At 47.1% G+C, this 20113-nt stretch overlaps 1 protein-coding gene across 4 annotated transcripts in view; it reads left to right on the forward strand.

The window, feature by feature from the left end:
- The window catches only part of ZDHHC14 (zinc finger DHHC-type containing 14), a 292200-nt gene that overhangs the window by 154913 nt on the left and 117174 nt on the right, over positions 1-20113 (forward strand). For 2 of the 4 annotated variants that reach the window (XM_013966626.2, XM_018053409.1), the window contains exon 2: positions 18006-18166. In XM_013966626.2, coding sequence (XP_013822080.2) covers positions 18006-18166 — 161 coding nt within the window. Of the gene's footprint in view, positions 1-18005; positions 18179-20113 lie in introns of all 4 variants that reach the window. The other 2 variants (XM_018053407.1, XM_018053408.1) reach the window with 1 other exon arrangement.

Below are 20113 nucleotides of genomic sequence, written 5' to 3' on the forward strand. Positions count from 1 at the left end.
CCCGTGTGTGTTCATGAGCTAGTGCTGTGTAACAAACGACCCCAGAATTTAGTAGCTTAAAACAACAGACATTTATTATCTTATAGTTTCTGAGTCAGAAATCCAGTTAGCTGCATCCTCTGGGGCAGTACTGGAGCCGCCTTTGTCTCCATGCTGCTTGGGGGGGAGTGTCTGCTCCCAGACTCACTTTGTGCTTCTTGGCCAGCGGCCACCCTCATGACCTTGACCCCATGAGCCTCTCCATGGGACAGCTCACAGCATGACTCCAGGCCTCCCTCAGAGAGAGTCAGCAAGAGACAGTGAGCACGCGGGGGAGTTGCTGTCTGTTTTGTAACTTCATCTTGAAAGTGATACCCCACCACTTGTTATTTCTAGAAGTCACTATGGCCACCCCCAAGTCAAGGGGAGCGTGAATATGAGAGGCAGGGATCTCTGGAGCCCTCCCGGGGGCTACCTCCGTGCCATGTAAGGACTTCTTTCTGTGGAGTTTCAATTACAATTCTGGGCATCAGAAGGCATGAAAGTATTGCCCCCTCTAGTCCCACCACTGTTTCTGGATGTGGGGGAAGGGACTTTCCTGCCAGTTAAAGCCGCAGGGTTGGTGACTGCTTTCAGACTGTCCCTACACACATCTCTCTCTCACAGACTCCACAGGAACTGGCCAACTGGCCCACTCACCCACGCTTGCAGTGGCCACCAGTCACTTCTCTGTTTGAATTCCTCTCTGAGCTTGGAAGCCCCAACCTTCTTCTTCCCAGCCCCCCTGGCCTCTGAAGCAAATGGACAGCTGTCAGGGGCTTTTACGGTAAACTGCGTGGAAGCCAGCTGGACTAAACCAAAATGAGGAACAGTGGGAAAGTGTGGAAATTACAGAAATGCACACAAGGGCAAGGCTAGCTCTCCTAGGAAGAAGGGGATAATATTGAGGGAGAGGTCCAGAATCTGCCTGCCATGCAGGAGACTCAAGAGACGCCGGTTTGATGCCTGGGTTGGGAAGATCCCCTGAAGGAGGAAATGGCAACCACTCCAGTATTCTTGCCTGGAAAAAACTCCATGGACGGGGAGCCTTGTCCCTGGGGTCTCAGAGTTGGACACGACTGAAGTGACTTAACACGCATACACACAGAGTATAAAGCCGGAGGCTCTGCTAAGGGTCCTCCACACAGTGACTCCTCCTCTCTCACACAAGCACTACCATGGCCTGTCATCCCCTGTTGTTTGCGTTATTCCAGTTTAACCCTTAAGGAAACTGAGACCCCAGAGAAGTCCCTTGGTCGATTGACACAGTAACTTCCAGACTTAAGAGCAGAAGCCAGTCGGTCCAGTTCCAGGCCCAGGGCCTTCCCACAACCCTGCGGGGCTTTTCCCGGCGGCCCTGTGGACCTGACTCCTGGTTCCCAGGTGGAAGTGGGTCGAGGTCTTGTCTGAGCCGTGAGTCTACTCGGTCTCACCAAGGTGAAGTTCTCAGGCAAGGCTGTGGGGAGGGGATGGTGCCCTCCTCAGTTTCCTCCAGAACCTTCTTTGCTCTTTCAGGTTCACCTCAGGGCTCTTTTCCTTCTTCACACACAGGAGGCCTTTCAACATCCAGGCGTCTTGCCCACCCTCAGGCTCAGCGTGGACAAGGAAGGAGCTTCATGCCTGCCCCTCCCTCAGGATTCTGTGAGCCCAGCCTTGGGTTGGACTCATGTGTGTGCACCAGCGCTCCAGTGAGGAGGCTGGTTCCACTTCCTAAGACCTGTGGGCAGAGCTCACGGCCGAGTTAGCCAACAACCACTGGAGGCCCCCAGCCAGGCAGGCGTTCACTTTGTTTGCCGGCGGGGGTGTGCACTCCTGTGTAAGGAGATGGGTGCCCGCGTACCTCCCTCCCGAAGAGGAGCAGAGCCGTTCATAAGACTTTGGGGTCACGAATCCTTTGACGAATCTATGGCCCGAGTAAAGGCTCAGCCTCTTCTTCTGCTGCCGGGCTCCTGGGCTGAGCATCAATCCCCATCACCAGGGCAGCTGCCTGGGGCCCCCACCTCCTCCCAGACCCGCAGTCCTCCTGACCCCCACGCTGCTCCCCGCACCCAGGAGGGGCTGAGCTATCAGCTTGTTGGCAGAACAGCCTCTACTGAGATTTCTTTGCTCACTTTTCCTGTTTGCCTAGTTTCATCCCAGACACCCTATTCAAGAACACAGCATCTTGGCAAAGCCTGCTATTGCATTGAGACCACATTAAGATCCTTCCATCTTGCTCAGCCACTTACATCCCACTCAGGGAAGAAGAGGAGGCAAACACTGATGGAAACTTCAAGAAACGGGCCAGAATAAGCCGACTGCCAGGAGATTTTTGTCCCTGGACACGCAGGCACAGCCAGAGCATCTAGAATCTTCTTTTCGGTGTCCCTGCTTGGGGAGCTCTGCTGTTCGACATCATAAAGTCTCAGGGGCACTTAACGTGTGAAGCGATGGCCTTCTATTTGGCAGTCACGTGCAGACAGCACTGTCAGGCGGGTGTCTCTGGAAATCTAGAAGACCATCCCCAGAACCTGACACTTCTTTTGGGCTCCGCTAATTCTACTGACAAGTTTAACCCCCCTGGACGATGTAGGGCCCAAAGTCTGGATGATGAGGACCTGGTCCAGTGGGAGATGTTGACGTCTGATCTTCTCCCCTCCCCCTTGTCTCACTCTCCAGCTCCCTGGTTGACCCTCCAGCTTTGCCATCTGCTGGGCAAAAAAAAAAACTCAAGGAATGCGGCCGCCGTCACTTAATTTATTGTACTGTTCATGACAGTAAACTTCCTCCAAAAATTCCGTCAGGAGAGCCAGGCATGGTTTCCTTTGCCTGAATTCCTGTTAGGGACTCTTTTATTAAATACTTTTTTCCCAGATGTGTCTCCGCCATCTCCCTTAAGGTTGTCTCCACGATTTCCCCCAGAACTAATGAACTTCATTCTGCCTTTTGACCCCCTCTTTTAAAAACTTATCTAATAGCCATGTTTGCCCCTGGGCAGTTCTCAGGAACCTGTTCTATTTTAAAATGAACTGAAAAGATTTTTATCTCAGAAGTGCGTGGCTTAAAAGAAAACAAGAGACAACATGAAAGTCTAACCCCAAAAGAGTGTCATTGGAAAGGCACAGTTAGATGGCGGTTGAGGCATTAGCTGGCCAACAGCAACATGGTATTTTTCTGCTTGTCTTTTTTTCCAGTGAGTTCCAAGAGTTTCAGAAAGAGAGTATCATGGGACTTAGTAGTAGGCAGACTTCCAGGTGTTACCTGGCACCTGTATCTTCTGAGGTCCTCTGTCTCACTGTCTTGACAGGAGTGTGTGTTACTGTATGTTCAGTTCCACACTGGGCTTCTTGTAAGTGGGGGGCTTTGGGCTTTCTGCACACCACCCTCTTCTCACAGGAAGCAAGTTACTTCTTGAGCATAACCTGGCAAATTTAGGAAGATTCTCTTTTTTTCATAAATGAAAATTTAGCATTATATCTGTCAGAATCTACCCCCCCCATTATATATAATGGATATATCCATTATATCCATGCAAAATCCACAATTTTACATAATACTGAAGCAAAACTAACTAGTACTATCTCTGTGTGGCATAGGGTATTCTGAAATAGCCAGAACAGTCTAAGCATTTGCTGTCAAAGCTTGATTAACAGGGACTCCAGGAACACAAGCTCTGGTCTGTGTAGAAACTATGGAGCTGGTTATTTAGCAACTGGAATCGGGAAGCAGAGCCCAGGTTCTTGACCTTGGGGTGCTAAGGTGTTAGTCCCCCATTCATTTCACTGAAGCTCAGGGAGTGTCCTGAGCCATGTAGGGCCCTGTGAGTGCCTAGAAGCGCAGAAGCCAACAGGTGGGCTCTGGCCCCTGCCCTTGTGTCCTGCACGTGCGTGGACCTGGTCCCACACCACTCTCGGCCGCCCACACCTTTCCTTGGATGGAGTGGCCACTTCCCACTGCTCACGCCCCATGTGTTGGGGCTCCATCCTCTGCTCACAGCAGCCAGGATCCTGTGCTTAGCTATCTTTTTGGCAGGACAGCGAATCGTTTCCTTTCCTGCCCATCTGGTGACAATCCATCACAGACAGGTACCGTTGCCCATGACTCCTGAGCCTCCATTCACCCCAAACTGAGCAAGGCACCTTCCAGCTGAATCAAGTGTCAGGTTTTCTAGGCATCTTAATTTTATAGAATGAGGGTAACTGAGGTCATTATAAAAAGGTGGAATCTTTTAAAACTGTATTCCCTTATGGCTTAGATGGTGAAGAATCCACCTGCAATGCAGGAGACCTGAGTTCAGTCCCTGGGTTAGGAAGATGTCCTGGAGAAGAGAATGGCAACCCACTCCAGAATTCTTGGCTGGAGAATCTCATGGACAGAAGAGCCTGGTAGGTTACAGTCTATGAGGTTGTAAAGAGTCGGACGTGACTGAGTGACTAACACTTTCACTACCAAGAAAATGTGGAGGGTACAAATCAGAGATACAGACCTCGTTGGGGGTTAATTGAGATGATGGGCTGTCATGCACAGGATTTAAAGACAGCAACATCTGATTTGAATGCTGGTTCTGAAACTTCACTTGTGTGTGTGTGTGTGTGTGTGTGTGTGCACTCAGTGGTGTCCAACTATTTTGTGACCCCATGGACTGTAGCCTGCCAGGATCCTCTGACCATGGAATTCTCCAGGCAAGAATATTGGAGTGGGTTGCTATTCCCTTCTCCAGGGGATCTTCCTGACCCAGGGATCAAACCTATGTCTCCTCCATTGGCAGGCGGACTCTTTACCACTGCACCACCTGAGATGCTCCTAGCTGGACGGCCTTGGTAACATTAGTGATGCTCTTAGGGCTTAGTTTCCTCATCTATAAAATGGTCTCAGTAATACCAAGGTCAGAGTCTTTTTTGTAGAGTGTACACGAAATTTAAAGTGAAGCTGTTTGAAGTGTAAATACTTGATCAAAAAAGGTAAATTTTCATCCTCTCCCTGCAGTCTCCCTGTCCTGCTGCTTGTTACTATAAAAGCTGTGCAACCACGTCTGTGTGTCTAGCAAGAGCAGACCTTCCGACTTTATCAGTCTGTTCTGACCTTGTCTTCTGATGGGCTGGATAATTACACGGTGGGAGTCTTCCCCACCACTGGTGAAGAGACATGCGTTAATTTTTTTTTTCTTCTAGTGCAAAAGCATTTTCTTTACAAAGGAGCATAGTCAATACTGCAGGCAGCATTTTGGTGGTGGAAACAGGCCTTGTCTGTCAATGAACACGAAGTGCTGCCCCTTTAGACCAGGGGAAGATTAAATCCACAGCCCCCAATAGCAAAAACCCAGTGAATTCCACATTGCTCTCTTTCCTACTAAACATGGGCACCTAAAGCTGTCTCTGCCTCATGGCCCCCAGCTTGGTGTCAAAATGTTCATGGGCTTGTTAATATGTTCACCTTATTTTGTGTTCATTTCTCTTCTTCGGTGGGGTGGGGGGTGGTGGGGGGACTTTTTTTCTTAAACACATATGCAGCATTTTGCTTCTCCACTCAAAAGAACCGTAGTTCCATTTTATAGAAGTATTATGTACTATTTTTCAAATTATAGTTTCTCCGCCATTGAAAATGACATTGTTTTTTGAGTTTACGAGTGAAATAGCTTAACCATCCAAACTCACACGCATCTCTGTCTAAATGGTTGGCTGCTTCTAACCTGTATTTATCCTCTATTATCTGCTTCTAAGAGGTTTGTGATGATGGGTATGTTAAAAACCACTCTTTGGTTCCTCTGCAACCTTAGGAAAATATTAAAAAGGAAGATTTACTTGGTAATTCACCTTCCTTTGCAAAAGGAGGAAGGTGCCCTCTTTCTGTTCTGGTGATGGGGGGAAATTAACCATGACATCTGGGTGAAGAGAGCTTTAGCAGAGGAGGAGTGGGAGCACGCGGAAATGAGTGCCTGCTCGGCTCCATGGAAGATTTCTTTAACTTTTCAACCGCACAGCAATCTTTGCTACAGATTGCCTTGCAGTTCACCACCCACAGCATGGATCCAGGTCTCTCAGGTCTACTCTGATGATTATATCAAATTCAACTCAGCAAATGTTTGCAGAGTGGCTACTCTGCAGCAACAAGTGTCTGGGGGCTGGGATACGGCAGTGGCTAAACAACCTGCAAAGACCCCTCCTGAGGGGTTGCCCCTGTAATGGGGTCCAATCTGGGCAGGTCTGAGAAGGCTTCATCTCACCCCATGTCAGTCAGCCATTTTCAACATAGTTGCTTCGTGCTTGGTCGTGCCTGACTCTTTGCGACCCCATGGACTATAGCCCAGCAGGCTCCTCTGTGCATGGAATTTTTCAGGCTGGAGTGGGTTGCCATTTCCTGCTCCTGGGAATCCTACCAACCCAGAGATCGAACTTGTGTTTCTTATACCTCCTGTATTGTGGGGTGGCTTCTTTAAAGCTGAGCCACTAGGGAAACCCATGGAAGGCCTGGAAACTATATATGCAGTGACGGGTTTGGGGGCTCCATGTCCTTGTTGATGTCCTTCCTATTTGGCGATCTAATTCCTACTTAGCCATCAACACCCCATCCAGAAACCTTCTCCGAGTCCATCCAGGCCCACTGTACTGGTCCCCTTCACTTTGCCTTGGTGTGCTCTGTTATCTCTCACCTAACTTGCTGTTTTGTTTGTAGTTGACTCACTTGGGGTCTGTCTCTCTTTCTGGAGAGTGAGCAGCTTGAGATCAGGGCTCTGGCCTTGATCTGCGTCCATTCCTGGCATTCAGTCCAGAGTGTTGGCATGTAGCGGGTCCTCAATAAAAGCGTGTGAAGTGACTGAGGGAAGGAGCAAATAACGCTCAGGGACACAGGATACCCACTGTATCCGTGGTTCTTGCTTTCTATCTTCTAAAAAATTAATTTGTTTTTTAACTGAAGGATAATTGCTTTACAGAATTGTGTTGGTTTCTGCCAAACATCAACATTTCTGCCAAACATCAACACTCTCTTTCTTTGTAGATAGCTTCCCCAGTGGCGCTAGTGGTAAAGAATCTGTCTGCTAATGCGGGAGGCATAAGAGACACGGGTTCAGTCTCTGGGTCAGGAAGATCACCTGGAGGAGGACATGGCAACCCACTCTAGAATTCTTGCCTGGAGAATCCCGTGGACAGAGGAGCCTGCAGGGCTAGAGTCCATGGAGTCACCAAGAGTCGGGCACGACTGAAGCAACATAGCACACACACATCTTTGTAGAAACTTTCCAAAACTCACACAAAGGCCAACGTATTCTGACTTAGTACTTCTTTATAACACCCAAGACCATTTTCCACAGCAGTAATTTCTGGACACTGGAGGGAGAGGACTTGGCCCAGTGTGATGGTCATGGCAGAGGCCTCAGAAATGCATAAAACCTTGTTCTCTGCTTTACCAAACTTGGGAGGGCGACCGATGCTCTAGGGGTGGAGCTACTCAGAGCTGAAGCCCTGGGAGTAGCAGGGCTATTCCCTGCTAGTATGAGGGAGGAGAAAACAGGCTGCACAAACTGCAATGATACGCCGAGTGGTCCCGCAGCATCGCACCCGAGGCATCCCTGGGTCACATCCCAGGAGAGTGCCTGATGCCCCGAGGGTCTCAGGACAGGAGGAGAAGGCTCTCTGATATTCACCGTGCAGTCTCAAAAGAGGACAGGGCTTCTTCATCCCACATAGGTTTCCTTGAACACATGATGATTAAACTAGTTTGAAGTTAGTTGAAAATGTTCCTATGTTGAATTATCCGTTCCCCAACAATGCTTATAACTGAGATATCCAGCCTTTGGATGCAACTCCAAGAACACTGGGTGTTCAGGGGTTGAATTTGCATAGCTTTTCATTCCCTCTCCTTCCCCAAGGCCCCCTTCCGCTTCCTGCTCCCCTTGGACCCACCCTGACCCAAGGAAAGAGAAAGGGAAAAGCCTTCGCTGAGTCTGAAGCTCTGGATCTGCAGAGGGTTTGCTGGGCACCTGTGACTGACGCCTGCGTTCCTGCCTCTCAGGCTTCTCTCAGCTGCCTCTCTGAGGTCGTTTTTCTTCTTGTTCCTGCGACATAGGAACACCAGGGTGCAGTGTCTCTTCCTTTCATCTGTAAATATGCAGTGTAAGGTAGAAATCTACAAGGATGGTGGAAGAACTTCGCAGTCACACTCCTGTAAGAAACTGCCTACAGACTAGTGCTGAGATGGGAGATAACTTGAGTTTCCTGTTCTTGAATGTATGATACCCCATACCTCACAACACGCCAATCTAACGAGAGGCAACCTGCAGAAATCAAGGACTTTAGCCTTTTGAGGCTTTGATCTAACCTAGACCATGCCTACTGTCGAGCATCTTTTCTATTGATCATTGGTTTTTTAAAATCACAGGTAGATTTTAATATTTTGTTAAACCTCCGCTTCTTTTTCAGTTCCATGAGAATTTATACACTTACATTAAAAAAAATTTTTTTTGGTAGCCCTGGGTCTTCATTGCTACAAGAACTTTTCTCCAGTTGCGGTGAGCGGGGGCTGCTCTCTGTTGCGATGCTCAGGCTTCCCATTGCAGTAGCTTCTCTTATTGTGGAGCACAGGCTCCTAGGGCCACGGGCTTCAGTAGTTGCAGCACGTGGGCTCAGTAGTCGCGGCTCCCGGGCTCTCGAGCACAGGCTCAGTAGTTGTGATGCACACGGCTTAGTTGCTTCACAGCATGTGGGATCTTCTGGGATCGGGGATCGAACCCGTGTCTCCGCATTGGCAGGTAGATTTTTTTTTTTTTTTAACCACTGAGCCACTAGGGAAGCCCTATACACTTGCTTTTAATCATACATTTTTCCACTGCAAAGACAAGCCCTGTTTGATTAAGAAATATAAATTTCTTGGCCACAAGAGAAACCACTGCAGTGAGGAGCCCGCACACCACAGCTAGAGAGTGTCCCCCCTCGCCGCAACTAGAGAAAGCCCAAAGATGTAACCTATGGGTGCCTGGAGCTGGCTCCACCACACAGTCTCTGAATAAGTATCTGTTGAAGGAACTGAAAACACAGGATAATAGGAAGTAGACTCGGGACGATCCTGTGTTTGTTTCAAGCATACATTTATATTCATAACTGGAAGAATATACCCTAAAGTATGACCTTGTTTTCCACGGGGAAAAGTGTTGAACCTGTGTCCCCTGAATCGGCAAGCAGATTCCAGGGAAGTTCCTGACCTGCTGATTTCTCATGGGTTCTGGGAGGCACCAAAAACAAGATGATGGCGTTACTGTGGACATACTCCCTCTGAAAATGACACCAACAGCCGTGTGAGTGAGGACTCCAGTGGATGTATGGTTGCCGTGCCTAGGTGACCCCGTTAGGTCATTAAAGAACCAGTTTGGGGACAGAGAGATACTGACTTTCTTCTCCGTGATCCACATGGAAGCCTTTGGCTCCCCGGAATTTTGAATCAAATGCAAAATCATTTAACCAGAAAAGTTGGAAACGCCACAATTTCCCCTAACCATCCCTTGTACATTCTCAATAGTAAATGGGGAAAGGGGGCTGTTTACACACTGGGATTTGAAGCCTGTATTTTTAAACTAAGGCTCCCTTGGGTTCTGTGTCTATAAATAGACCTGTCTGGGTGGTCTGCGAGGCCCTGAATTAAGAATAATGACACTGCTTTTGTCACCCGGGCGCTCCACAGGCTTCAGGCGAGACTGTGCTGTACAGAACCTTGCCTGTTGGAACCACATGTGGCCGGGAGGCCTGGGGAGAAAGCAGAGTCCTTAGTGACTGTCCTCTCCTCGGGAGAGAGAGCTTTACCACCTCTTCCCTTAATGAGCCTGGAAACTGCTGCTTCTGATGAGGAGGGAGCCGCAGCCTAACACAGAGATGGTCCACGAGTCTCTGATGACACCGGGAGTCATCCTCGCGTTTCTGCCTGGAGTTCTCCTCTCCCCATTCTTCCTCTCAGGGTTTAAGCTTTCCCTTCCAATCTCTTTGGTTTCTGTTTTTTCCCTTTGGTCCCGCGTCCATTTATTTTAACTCCCTCCTTCGTATAGCATTGGTAGATTCATTACTACGTGCAGCTGGTGAGAAAGGGCTTCAAACAATAGGTGCAGCCGTGGGGTGTCTTGAAGGGGGTTGTTGTTTTCAGTCTCAACCGACTCTTTCGACCCCGTGGACTGCAGCACGCCAGGCTCCTCTGTCCTCCACTATCTCCCGGAGTTTGCTCAAACTCCTGTCCATTGAGTCAGGGATGCTATCTAACCATCTCATCCTTGGCCATCCCCTTCTCCTTTTGACTTCAGTCTTTCCCAGCATCAGGATCTTTTGCACTGTATAAAATCATCTCTTTTTTCCCATTCTAGGGTGTGAATGGATGTTATTTCTGAGACCACTTCTTTTCTCTATTTGTTTGCAACTAATGTGCTTATCTTTGCCCTGTACTGCTACATTTATTTCTAAATACGTGATTAAGGAACAAATTTAAAAAGTAATGGTGTTTATGTCCCTGCCTATAAATGAAAAATAACATTTATTTTAGAATGACTCATATGAAAGGGAGAAAGATCGTTTTTATTACCACCCTCATAATGCTGCTCTGTTATTACTTTAGACATGTGAGTCACTGGCTTAGATTATTTCATTTTGTGATCACTTGCCTTAGCTATTTATTACTGAAATGCATTGCAATCTAAAGTCTGACATTTAAAATAATAGCTGAACTTTGTGATTTCTAAAATATGGAGACTTCCTTCATGAGCATGCAACATCAATAAAGCAAGGCCACGCCCTCCTTGGTATCAGTTTTAATTGTGTGCCTCCTTTCTGCGTATCAGTTCAGTTCAGTTCAGTCGCTCAGTCGTGTCGGACTCTTTTTTTTTTAATTTATTTTTTTATTTTTTAAATTTTAAAATCTTTAATTCTTACATGCATTCCCAAACATGAACCCCCCTCCCACCTCCCTCCCCATAACATCTCTCTGGGTCATCCCCATGCACCAGCTCCAAGCATGCTGTATCCTGCATCAGACATAGACTGGCGATTCAATTCTTACATGATAGTATACATGTTAGAATGTCATTCTCCCAAATCATCCCACCCTCTCCCTCCCTCTGAGTCCAAAAGTCCATTATACACATCTGTGTCTCTTTCCCTGTCTCGCATACAGGGTCGTCATTGCCATCTTCCTAAATTCCATATATATGTGTTAGTATGTTGTATTGGTGTTTTCCTTTCTGGCTTACTTCACTCTGTATAATCGGCTCCAGTTTCATCCATCTCATCAGAACTGATTCAAATGAATTCTTTTTTACGGCTGAGTAATACTCCATTGTGTATATGTACCACAGCTTTCTTGCAACCCCACGAATTGCAGCCCACCAGGCCTCCCTGTCCATCACCAACTTCCGGAGTTCACTCAGACTCATGTCCATCGAGTCGGTGATGCCATCCAACCATCTCATCTTCTGTCGTCCCCTTCTCCTCCTGCCCCCAATCCCTCCCAGCATCAGGGTCTTTTCCAATGAGTCAGCTCTTCGCATCAGGTGGCCAAAGGACTGGAGTTTCAGCTTCAACATCAGTCCTTCCAATGCACACCCAGGACTGATCTCCTTCAGGATGGGCTGGTTGGATCTCCTTGCAGACCAAGGGACTCTCAAGAGTCTTCTCCAACACCACAGTTCAAAAGCATCAATTCTTCAGTGCTCAGCTTTCTTCACAGTCCAACTCTCACATCCATACATGACCACTGGAAAAACCATAGCCTTGACTAGAAGGATTTTGTTGGCAAAGTAATGTCTCTGCTTTTGAATATGCTACCTAGGTTGGTCATAACTTTCCTTCCAAGGAGTAAGCATCTTTTAATTTCATGGCTGCAGTCACCATCTGCAGTGATTTTCTAGCCCCCTAAAATAAAGTCTGACACTGTTTCCACTGTTTCCCCATCTATTTGCCATGAAGTGATGGGACCAGATGCCATGATCTTCGTTTTCTGAATGTTGAGCTTTAAGCCAACTTTTTCACTCTCCTCTTTCAATTTCATCAAGAGGCTTTTTAGTTCCTCTTCACTTTCTGCCATAAGGGTGGTGTCATCTGCATATCTGAGCTTATTGATATTTCTCCCGGCAATCTTGATTCCAGCTTGTGTTTCTTCCAGCCCAGCATTTCTCATGAGGTACTCTGCATAGAAGTTAAAAAAGCAGGGTGACAATATACTGCCTTGACGCACTCCTTTTCCTATTTGGAACCAGTCTGTTGTTCCATGTCCAGTTCTAACTGTTGCTTCCTGACCTGCATACAGATTTCTCAAGAGGCAAGAATAGTTATTCTTGTGTTTATGCTTTCATATGTACAGGACAGAACAAAAATGTCAGACGTAGGGGGGTCATGAGCTACAGTTAACGGGAATTTTTTTTTTGTTTGTGTATCCATTTGCCAGCAAAATATTAAAAGATGACTCAAATTGTTTTACTATGGGAAAAAATTCTCTACTTTTTTATTGTTATTGTTATGTAATATTATTAATATTACATATTTATTGTGTCCTTCTGCTTACCTTCCTATATTTCAAAGGGCCATTCACATTGACAAGTAGATTCTACGTCTATTATCAATTGCAAAAGATTTTCCAAAGGCCACATGATCTTAATGTCTCTGTTACATCTTGTTAATATTGTTTCATTGTGTTTTATTTTTGTTTTCAAGTAGAGCTAATCTCCCAAAGAATGTCCTGTGAGGAAACAGAGAGCCCTAAACACCCAATAATGAACTCCAGATTTTCTATGTGAAATGTTTAAGACATTAATTTAGTTCCAGGATTTTAACACAAAGTATCAATTTTAACCACCAGTAAATTCTAACCTGAGAGCCATTCTCTAAATAGAAATATAGAATTAATGAGAGTATTGATTCTGGAAAGGTCAGAATCTGGTGGTAAAATAATTTTGTCATGTGTGCTAAGTAGCTTCAGTCATGTTGAACTCTCCGTGACCCTATGGATTGTAGGCCTCCAGGCTCCTCTATCTATGGGATTCTTCAGGCAAGAATACTGGAGTGGGTTGCCATGCCCTTTTCTAGGGCCTCTTCCCTACCCAGAGATCAAACCCAGGTCTCCTGCATTGCAGGCAGATTCTTTACCATCTGAACCACTAGGAAATACATTAATTGCATAGTCTCAGATAATATAGCACCCAGAAAATGGCTCTATCCTCCATGTATAGACATCAAAATACAAATAATTCTTTTTCTTAAAGATTTGAGAAGATTGCTATTAGAACTGAAAAAACTCCCTGTAACCTTTTTCCAGTGCTGTATGGTCTAATTATCACCTGGAAGGACCCTTCTTTACCTCTGATGTAGAGTGAGTTGACAGTTTGTAGTAGATATTTAACCATCATATCTAAAGGCAAACAGCTCACTGATGTATATCACAGGAGCGGGATTATTATACAAACTTTTCATCATGATAGCCTTTGTTTTGTCTGGTGCTAAATTAACTCATTTCTTTTATGTTATGAAAATGCATGCTTTCAGATTCTTTTTTTTCCCTCCTGCCACTTTCTCATTGAGCTTTATGAAGACAAAGATGCTTGTAGCCAGTTACCCACCCGGCTCTGGGTTGTATGTAGGTCACAATTCTTCAGACCGAAAGAGAGGACTCCATTTGGTGTTTATATCTTTGGCAGCTGCACCCTCGTCTTGTATCAGATCCAGGCCCTCTGGGGAAGGCGTCTTCCTCATCACAGATGGCTCTCAGAATTGGAGATCCCAGCCAGGGTTGCTCAGAAATGTGAAGGGCCGTTTTCAAGTTGTCTGAGCTCGAGCTAAGAATTTTCTTTGCCGCTCACAGTGGTTCAGCTATTAGGTCGCACCAGTGGCTGTGGGTTGGCTGAGATTTTCCCATCGGTCTTGGCTCCTCCTGGGGGTTTGGCGATCACCTTCCTGAGCTGGGTCTGCTTATTCCAGAGTCTTCACCAGCAGGACTGCAGATGCTCTCGGCTTTTTCTGAGCAGCAGCTTGAAGGTGTCAGTGTAGCCCTGATCTCCTTGTTTGCTTGGGGATCTGAATTCTTTTATACAAACCCATGCCCAAGACTTCAGTGAGTAACCGAACGTTGTCCTTTGAAATACAGAGAGCGCCTGCTATGAACATATGGTGTTTCATCTGCTAGAACTTTAGAGAGTGTTGCACACACTCAGCTCAGGTGCAGTCTTGCCTTTTCTCATGGGCAGAAGCATCCTAGATAGGACAGATCCTTAGCACCCGTTTGAAGGAGGTTCTAACAAGCTTAGGAGAGAGAGAACCAAGTTCTGGACACAGAGTACATTGTGATCTTGATGGTATGGCTGACTTGACTTCCCTGTAGTTTCCTCCGTTACTGTAAAATTCAGTGAATAGGTCCCATTCATTCAACTACTCAACAAATACTTATCAAATACCTACCCTACGTGAGGCGTCATGCCTGGTGCTATGAAGGGCACATGCTGACCAGGGCCCAGTCTCACCCTTGGGACTTCCAGTCCAGTGAGGTTCATGAGGCATGTCCACAAACAGCCACAAGTACAATCGAGAGCAGCAAACAAAGATACCAGGGAAGTTTAGAAAAAGAAACCAGCTCTTTGGCTTGGGGGTGAGCCAAGAAAATCTTGTCACCAGGTCTTTATGGAAACTTGAAAGTTGGGGAGGCTTTAACAAGGTGAGATGGGGGTGGGGGTGCTCCAGACCCCAGGGCTGGGTCACGGGCCCCTGTCTGGGAAGGTGGAGACAACGGGAGGCCTCCAGAGTCATCAACCTGGAGACGTGGCTGGGTGGCCCTGCGTCCAGTGCACTTGGGACAACGAGAAACCATTTAGGACATGTCTTACTCACTAACAGGGCTTCCCTGGTGGCTCAGGGTAAGAAATCTACCTCAGTGCAGGACACCTGGGTTCGATCCCTGGGTTGGTAAGAGCCTCTGGAGGAGGAAATGGCAACCCACTCCAGTATTCTGGCTTGGAAAATCCCATGGACAGAGGAGCCTGGCAGGCTACAGTCCACAGGGTCGCAAAGCGACTTAACGTTTTGACTTTGATGTGACTTACTCGTTAATGACATCTTGCTCTGGGAAGGCATACCTTTACGACTATGAGCAGGCAACCTCTGAGGTCAACCAAGTTACATTTCGAACCAAAAGGGAAAAACAAAAACACTGAAGATCCACTAAATCTCCTTCACGGGAGGGTTCCGACAGCACCCAGGTCTCCATCCTTGGAGAGGCCAATGGAGCTAAATAAACTCCATCCCTTAACACTCAAGGTGGGTCCCATCCTGTGGACTGGTCATCCAGGTCACGTTGTCCTGCTATGACCCGGCTGCAGCTGCTGAACAACTGTTCCAGTTGCTTCTTATTCAAACTCATCAATAATGAGAAGAGGAGAAAGCTGGCCTGTTGTATTCTCTGCCCTTATTCAAACAGCCATTCGTCTGTTGAATTCTGAATTCTGAATTTAAATTCTAGAAAAATTCTCTCAACACAATTGATCATTTTTCTAACCATTTTATTAAAAAAAAAGAGGTACACCTAGAGTAGGTTCTTTAGACTAAAAACGTTTTTGACTAATCTATATAAACCAAAATGTATTAGTATCAGGGTCAGTTTTATGCCTTCAGTAACGTATTGTGTTTATTTCTTTTCTAAAAAAATCCCTTTATTTTATATTGCCGGATAGCCAACTAATAATCTTGTGGTAGTTTCAGGTGAACAGCGAAGGGACTCAGCCATGCATATACATGTATCCTTTTTCCCCCAGACTCCCCTCCCTGAACTGTGTTGATTTCTGATTGTGGTACACTAGCCTGGTGGGCTGCCGTCTATGGGGTCGCACAGAGTCGGACACGACTGAAGCGACTTAGCAGCAGCAGTAGCAGCACATTTTCAAGGCTTAATACAACTTCAGGTGGCTTTTTATATGACAATAAGGGGAACAAAGATAATGCCATATTTTATGACACAAATGCTTTTTAATGATCTTTAGAGCCTGAGTTCCTTGCTATTAACTTGATTGACATCACAGTCAGAGATTTAATCAATAGCCTTGTAGCAGTTGATATTTATCACCAGCTCTTCACAGACGCTCCATGTCGGAGTCCGCATTTACTGTAATGGACGTACCCTGAGAAGGTGTTTATTTCTGTAGCCCACGGCACTGCACCATATCCCAGAACTGGGCCACAGTCCTGTGTGAAGGTTTCAGTGCAGGATTAAATGATTGTCACTTTATATTTAATATCTGAAGGGAAGATGGTCATTTGATGACAATTCCGCAGGACTGAGCCCCCTGCTCATCTCTTAAGCAAAGCTTTCCAACCCTTTCTCTTCCAGCTCCCTCTCTTTGTTTGGGGTTGAGTGTCTGAGGAGCCTCCCCTGGTGAGGCAGACCATCTGGGAGGCACTTTGCACTCTGGGCATTACTTTGCGCTCTGGGCATTACTTTGCGCTCTGGGTGTTACTTTGCACTCTGGGCGTTACTTTGCACTCTGGGTGTTACTTTGCGCTCTGGGCGTTATGACTCTGTGAGTCTGTGAGGTGTTCCTTGAGGCCCATGTCCCTAAATGTGACAACAGACTGACTGTGGTCCCTGCGGGGCCCATCCTTCGCTGGGCTCCAGGCACCAGGCTGGTCTTCACTCTGCCTCTTACCACCTCTGAAGAGTGAGGGGGCAATGACGGTGGGTCAGGGCAGTGCTTAAAGCTGCCTTGGCTCCTGAGTCCCTGGAGCCGGCTGGCATAGATGTCCGTCTGTCGCAAGGGCACCTCTCCCCGACTCATCAAGACCCTGCTGCGTGTCAGTGCATTCACTGGGGACAGTGAAGGGGGTTTGAGAGTCAACTTGGGCCGTGTTTATCCGTTGGTAGCTCATCTTCTTCTGGAAGTGCACGTTCAGTTCAGTTCATTCGCTCAGTCGTGTCCGACTCTGTGACCCTATGGACTGCAGCTCACCAGTCCTCCCTTGTCCATCACCAACTCCTGTAGTTTACCCAAACTCATGTCCATTGAGTTGGTGATGCCATCCAACCATCTCATACTCTGTCATCCCCTTCTCCTATTTTCAATCTTTCCTAGCATCAGGGTCTTTTCCAATGAGTTAGTTCTTCGAATCAGATGGCCAAAGTATTGGAGTTTCAGCTTCAACATCAGTCCTACCAATGAACATCCAGGACTGATCTCCTTTAGGATGGACTGGTTGGATCTCCTTGCAGTCCAGGGGACTCTCAAGAGTCTTCTCAAACACCACAGTTCAAAAGCATCAATTCTCCGGCGCTCAGCTTTCTTCACAGTCCAACTCTCATTTCCATACATGACTACCGGAAAAACCATAGCTTTGACTAGATGGACCTTTGTTAGCAAAGCAATGTCTCTGCTTTTTAATATGCTGTCTAGGTTGGTCATAGCTTTCTGCCTGCCTACATCCTTTTAGTCCTTTTAGGAAACTGGTCCACCAGTATGTTCCCATATCTCATTAACCTCTTTTGGATAGATTAGGTCCAAAATATTGAAAAAAACACTTTCTTGCCTTTTGAGGGTGGCTTGCAGTTCTCTGCGTTCTGTGCCCTGAGCTGCCTGACCCAGGGAGGAAAGGCCGGGTCTAATGAAAACTGGTTCTAAGCCAGTGTCTCCTGTGTTAATACGATTCCAGGACTGGGTGGAGAATCACGTAATTCATGTGCCGTGTTCCCAACACAAAGGGTGCAAGCTCTGTGCATCTTACATCAATTATACAAGCAGGATTATTTTCATTTTTCTGCCAGTGTTTTTCCGGGCAGCCAAGGTTTATCTTAGCTAAGAAGGGAGGGTTAAACTATCCATGAGAGAGAACTGCAGACCTCCTCAAATGTAGATATTTAACACAGATGAATTTTTAATGGAAATCAATTTTGCTTCTCCAAAAAAAAAAAAAAGCCTGTAGGTTCTTGGAAAACACAGACTGCTTACTGCTATTACTGACATTGTATTTCTTTTCTTTCTCCCCTCCCTTTCTGCTTCCCCCACCTGTTGGCAGCTGCCCGTACCTAGCAGTGAAAATCACTCCTGCCATCCCGGTGGTCGGTGGCATTTTGTTCTTCTTTGTGATGGGGACCCTGCTGCGCACCAGCTTCAGTGACCCCGGCGTTCTTCCGCGAGCCACGCCTGATGAAGCCGCCGACCTGGAAAGGCAAATAGGTAACCCTGAAGGTCCGCCCTTAGCCTGTCTGTGGTCACTACCCACCTGTGCTCAGCCCCAGTGCGGGAGGACGGGCGAGGAGCCCTTGGAGGAGGGGCTGAGTCCCTAGGGAGGAGTCCTGATGTCTTCATTCACTTGGCCCGAGGATGACCTGAGTAGGAGGTGGGATGGAAAGTGGTTGGAGGTAAGGCCGACAGACTGGTGCGCTGGAGGTGGGCTGGTGGTACTGGCAGGCAGGCCGCCACCAGCCAGGCTCTCTGGAATCCGGGTGTCTGAGTCCGCTCTGAGAAGGCGCCTGCGAAGGCACTGCTGTGAAAGCTGTGGTTCTCGGTGGCTGCTCTTTCCTCTGCTTTCTAGAATATCAATCAGGAAAGGTTACACCTTAGACTCTGTCCTATTTATCCAGCCTAGGCTCCAGCATTTCTTTATTAAGGTTTGACAAAGATAATATATTTCTGATATATATTGAGATGAATGGCTTTATTTTTCCTTAGATATTGGAAAGCCTGGGATTAAAAACTTACCGCAATCCATTTTAAAAATATTAAAAAACCAATCCCGATCCCTCATACAAAGAACCCTTAAAGTCTCTTTTTTTAATTAAAAAGAGAGCTCCCGCTTGCTCTTAAAAGTTTGCCTTTGTGAATGTATAGCTTTGCCATGGTGCAACAATCATTTCACAAGCATGGCAGAGGTACTGTGGTGTCTCAGTGTGAATGTGAAGGATAGGTATGAAAAATCATTTGACAGAAATAGTTCTCTCCCAGTGGGCTTCCCTTCCCAGCCCACTCGGCTGAAAGACCCTCACTTTCCACCGTATAAAGAGGTACAAGTGTGAGTCTTGAAAAACAGTGCCTGCTTTGGTTCACTTCCCCAGATGCTGAAGTACAGTCATGTCCTTCTCTGAGCATCTGCCTTCATCCTTCATCCCTGGGAGGGGAGCAGTAAAGGGGTCAATAATGGGAGTGTGTGTGAGTTGTCTGCTGGGCTGCAGCCTTCTTGTGTCCTGAGGTAGGGAAGTAGGGAGACAATCTCTTAGCCACCACATATTGAGATTTGAACACAGGGCAATAATCTATAGTGTAAAGCCTTTGGTTTGCCATTCCCTTCTCCAGTGGACCACACTGTGTCAGACCTCTCCACCATGCCCCCCCCACCCCCGTCTTAGGTGGCCCCACAGGGCATGGCTTAGTTTCATTGAGTTAAAACTTTCTGTGATTATGGTTTCAGTTTGTCTGCCCTCTTGCAACACCTACCATCTTACTTGGGTTTCTCTTACCTTGTACGTGGGGTAGCTCTTCATGGCTGCTCCAGCAAAGCGCAGCCACTGCTCCTTACCTTGAGTGAGGGGTATCTCCTCACCACCACCCCTCTCGACCTTGAATGTGGAATAGCTCCTCTCGGCCCTCCTGCGCCGCGCAGCCACCACTCCTTGGACGTGGGGTCGCTCCTTCTGGCCGCCGCCCCTGGCCTCGGGCAGGGGTAGCTCCTCTCGGCTGCTTCTGCGCTGTCGCAGCCTGGCACTCTTGGCTGCCGCCCCTGACCTCGGACACAGTGTAGCAAATTTGGAAAACTCAGAAGTGGCCACAGGACTGGAAAAGGTCAGTTTTCATTCCAATCCCAAAGAAAGGCAATGCCAAAGAATGCTCAAACTACTGCACAATTGCACTCATCTCACATGCTAGTAAAGTAATGCTCAAAATTCTCCAAGCCAGGCTTTAGCATTACGTGAACCGTGAACTTCCAGATGTTCAAGCTGGTTTTAGAAAAGGCAGAAGAACCAGAGATCAAATTGCCAAGATCCGCTGGATCATCGAAAAAGCAGGAGAGTTCCAGAAAAACATCTATTTCTGCTTTATTGACTATGCCAAAGCCTTTGACTGTGTGGATCACAATAAACTGTGGAAAATTCTGAAAGAGATGGGAATACGAGACCACCTGACCTG

Source organism: Capra hircus, chromosome 9 (genome assembly GCF_001704415.2).
Source record: "Capra hircus breed San Clemente chromosome 9, ASM170441v1, whole genome shotgun sequence".
Lineage (NCBI taxonomy): Eukaryota > Metazoa > Chordata > Mammalia > Artiodactyla > Bovidae > Capra > Capra hircus.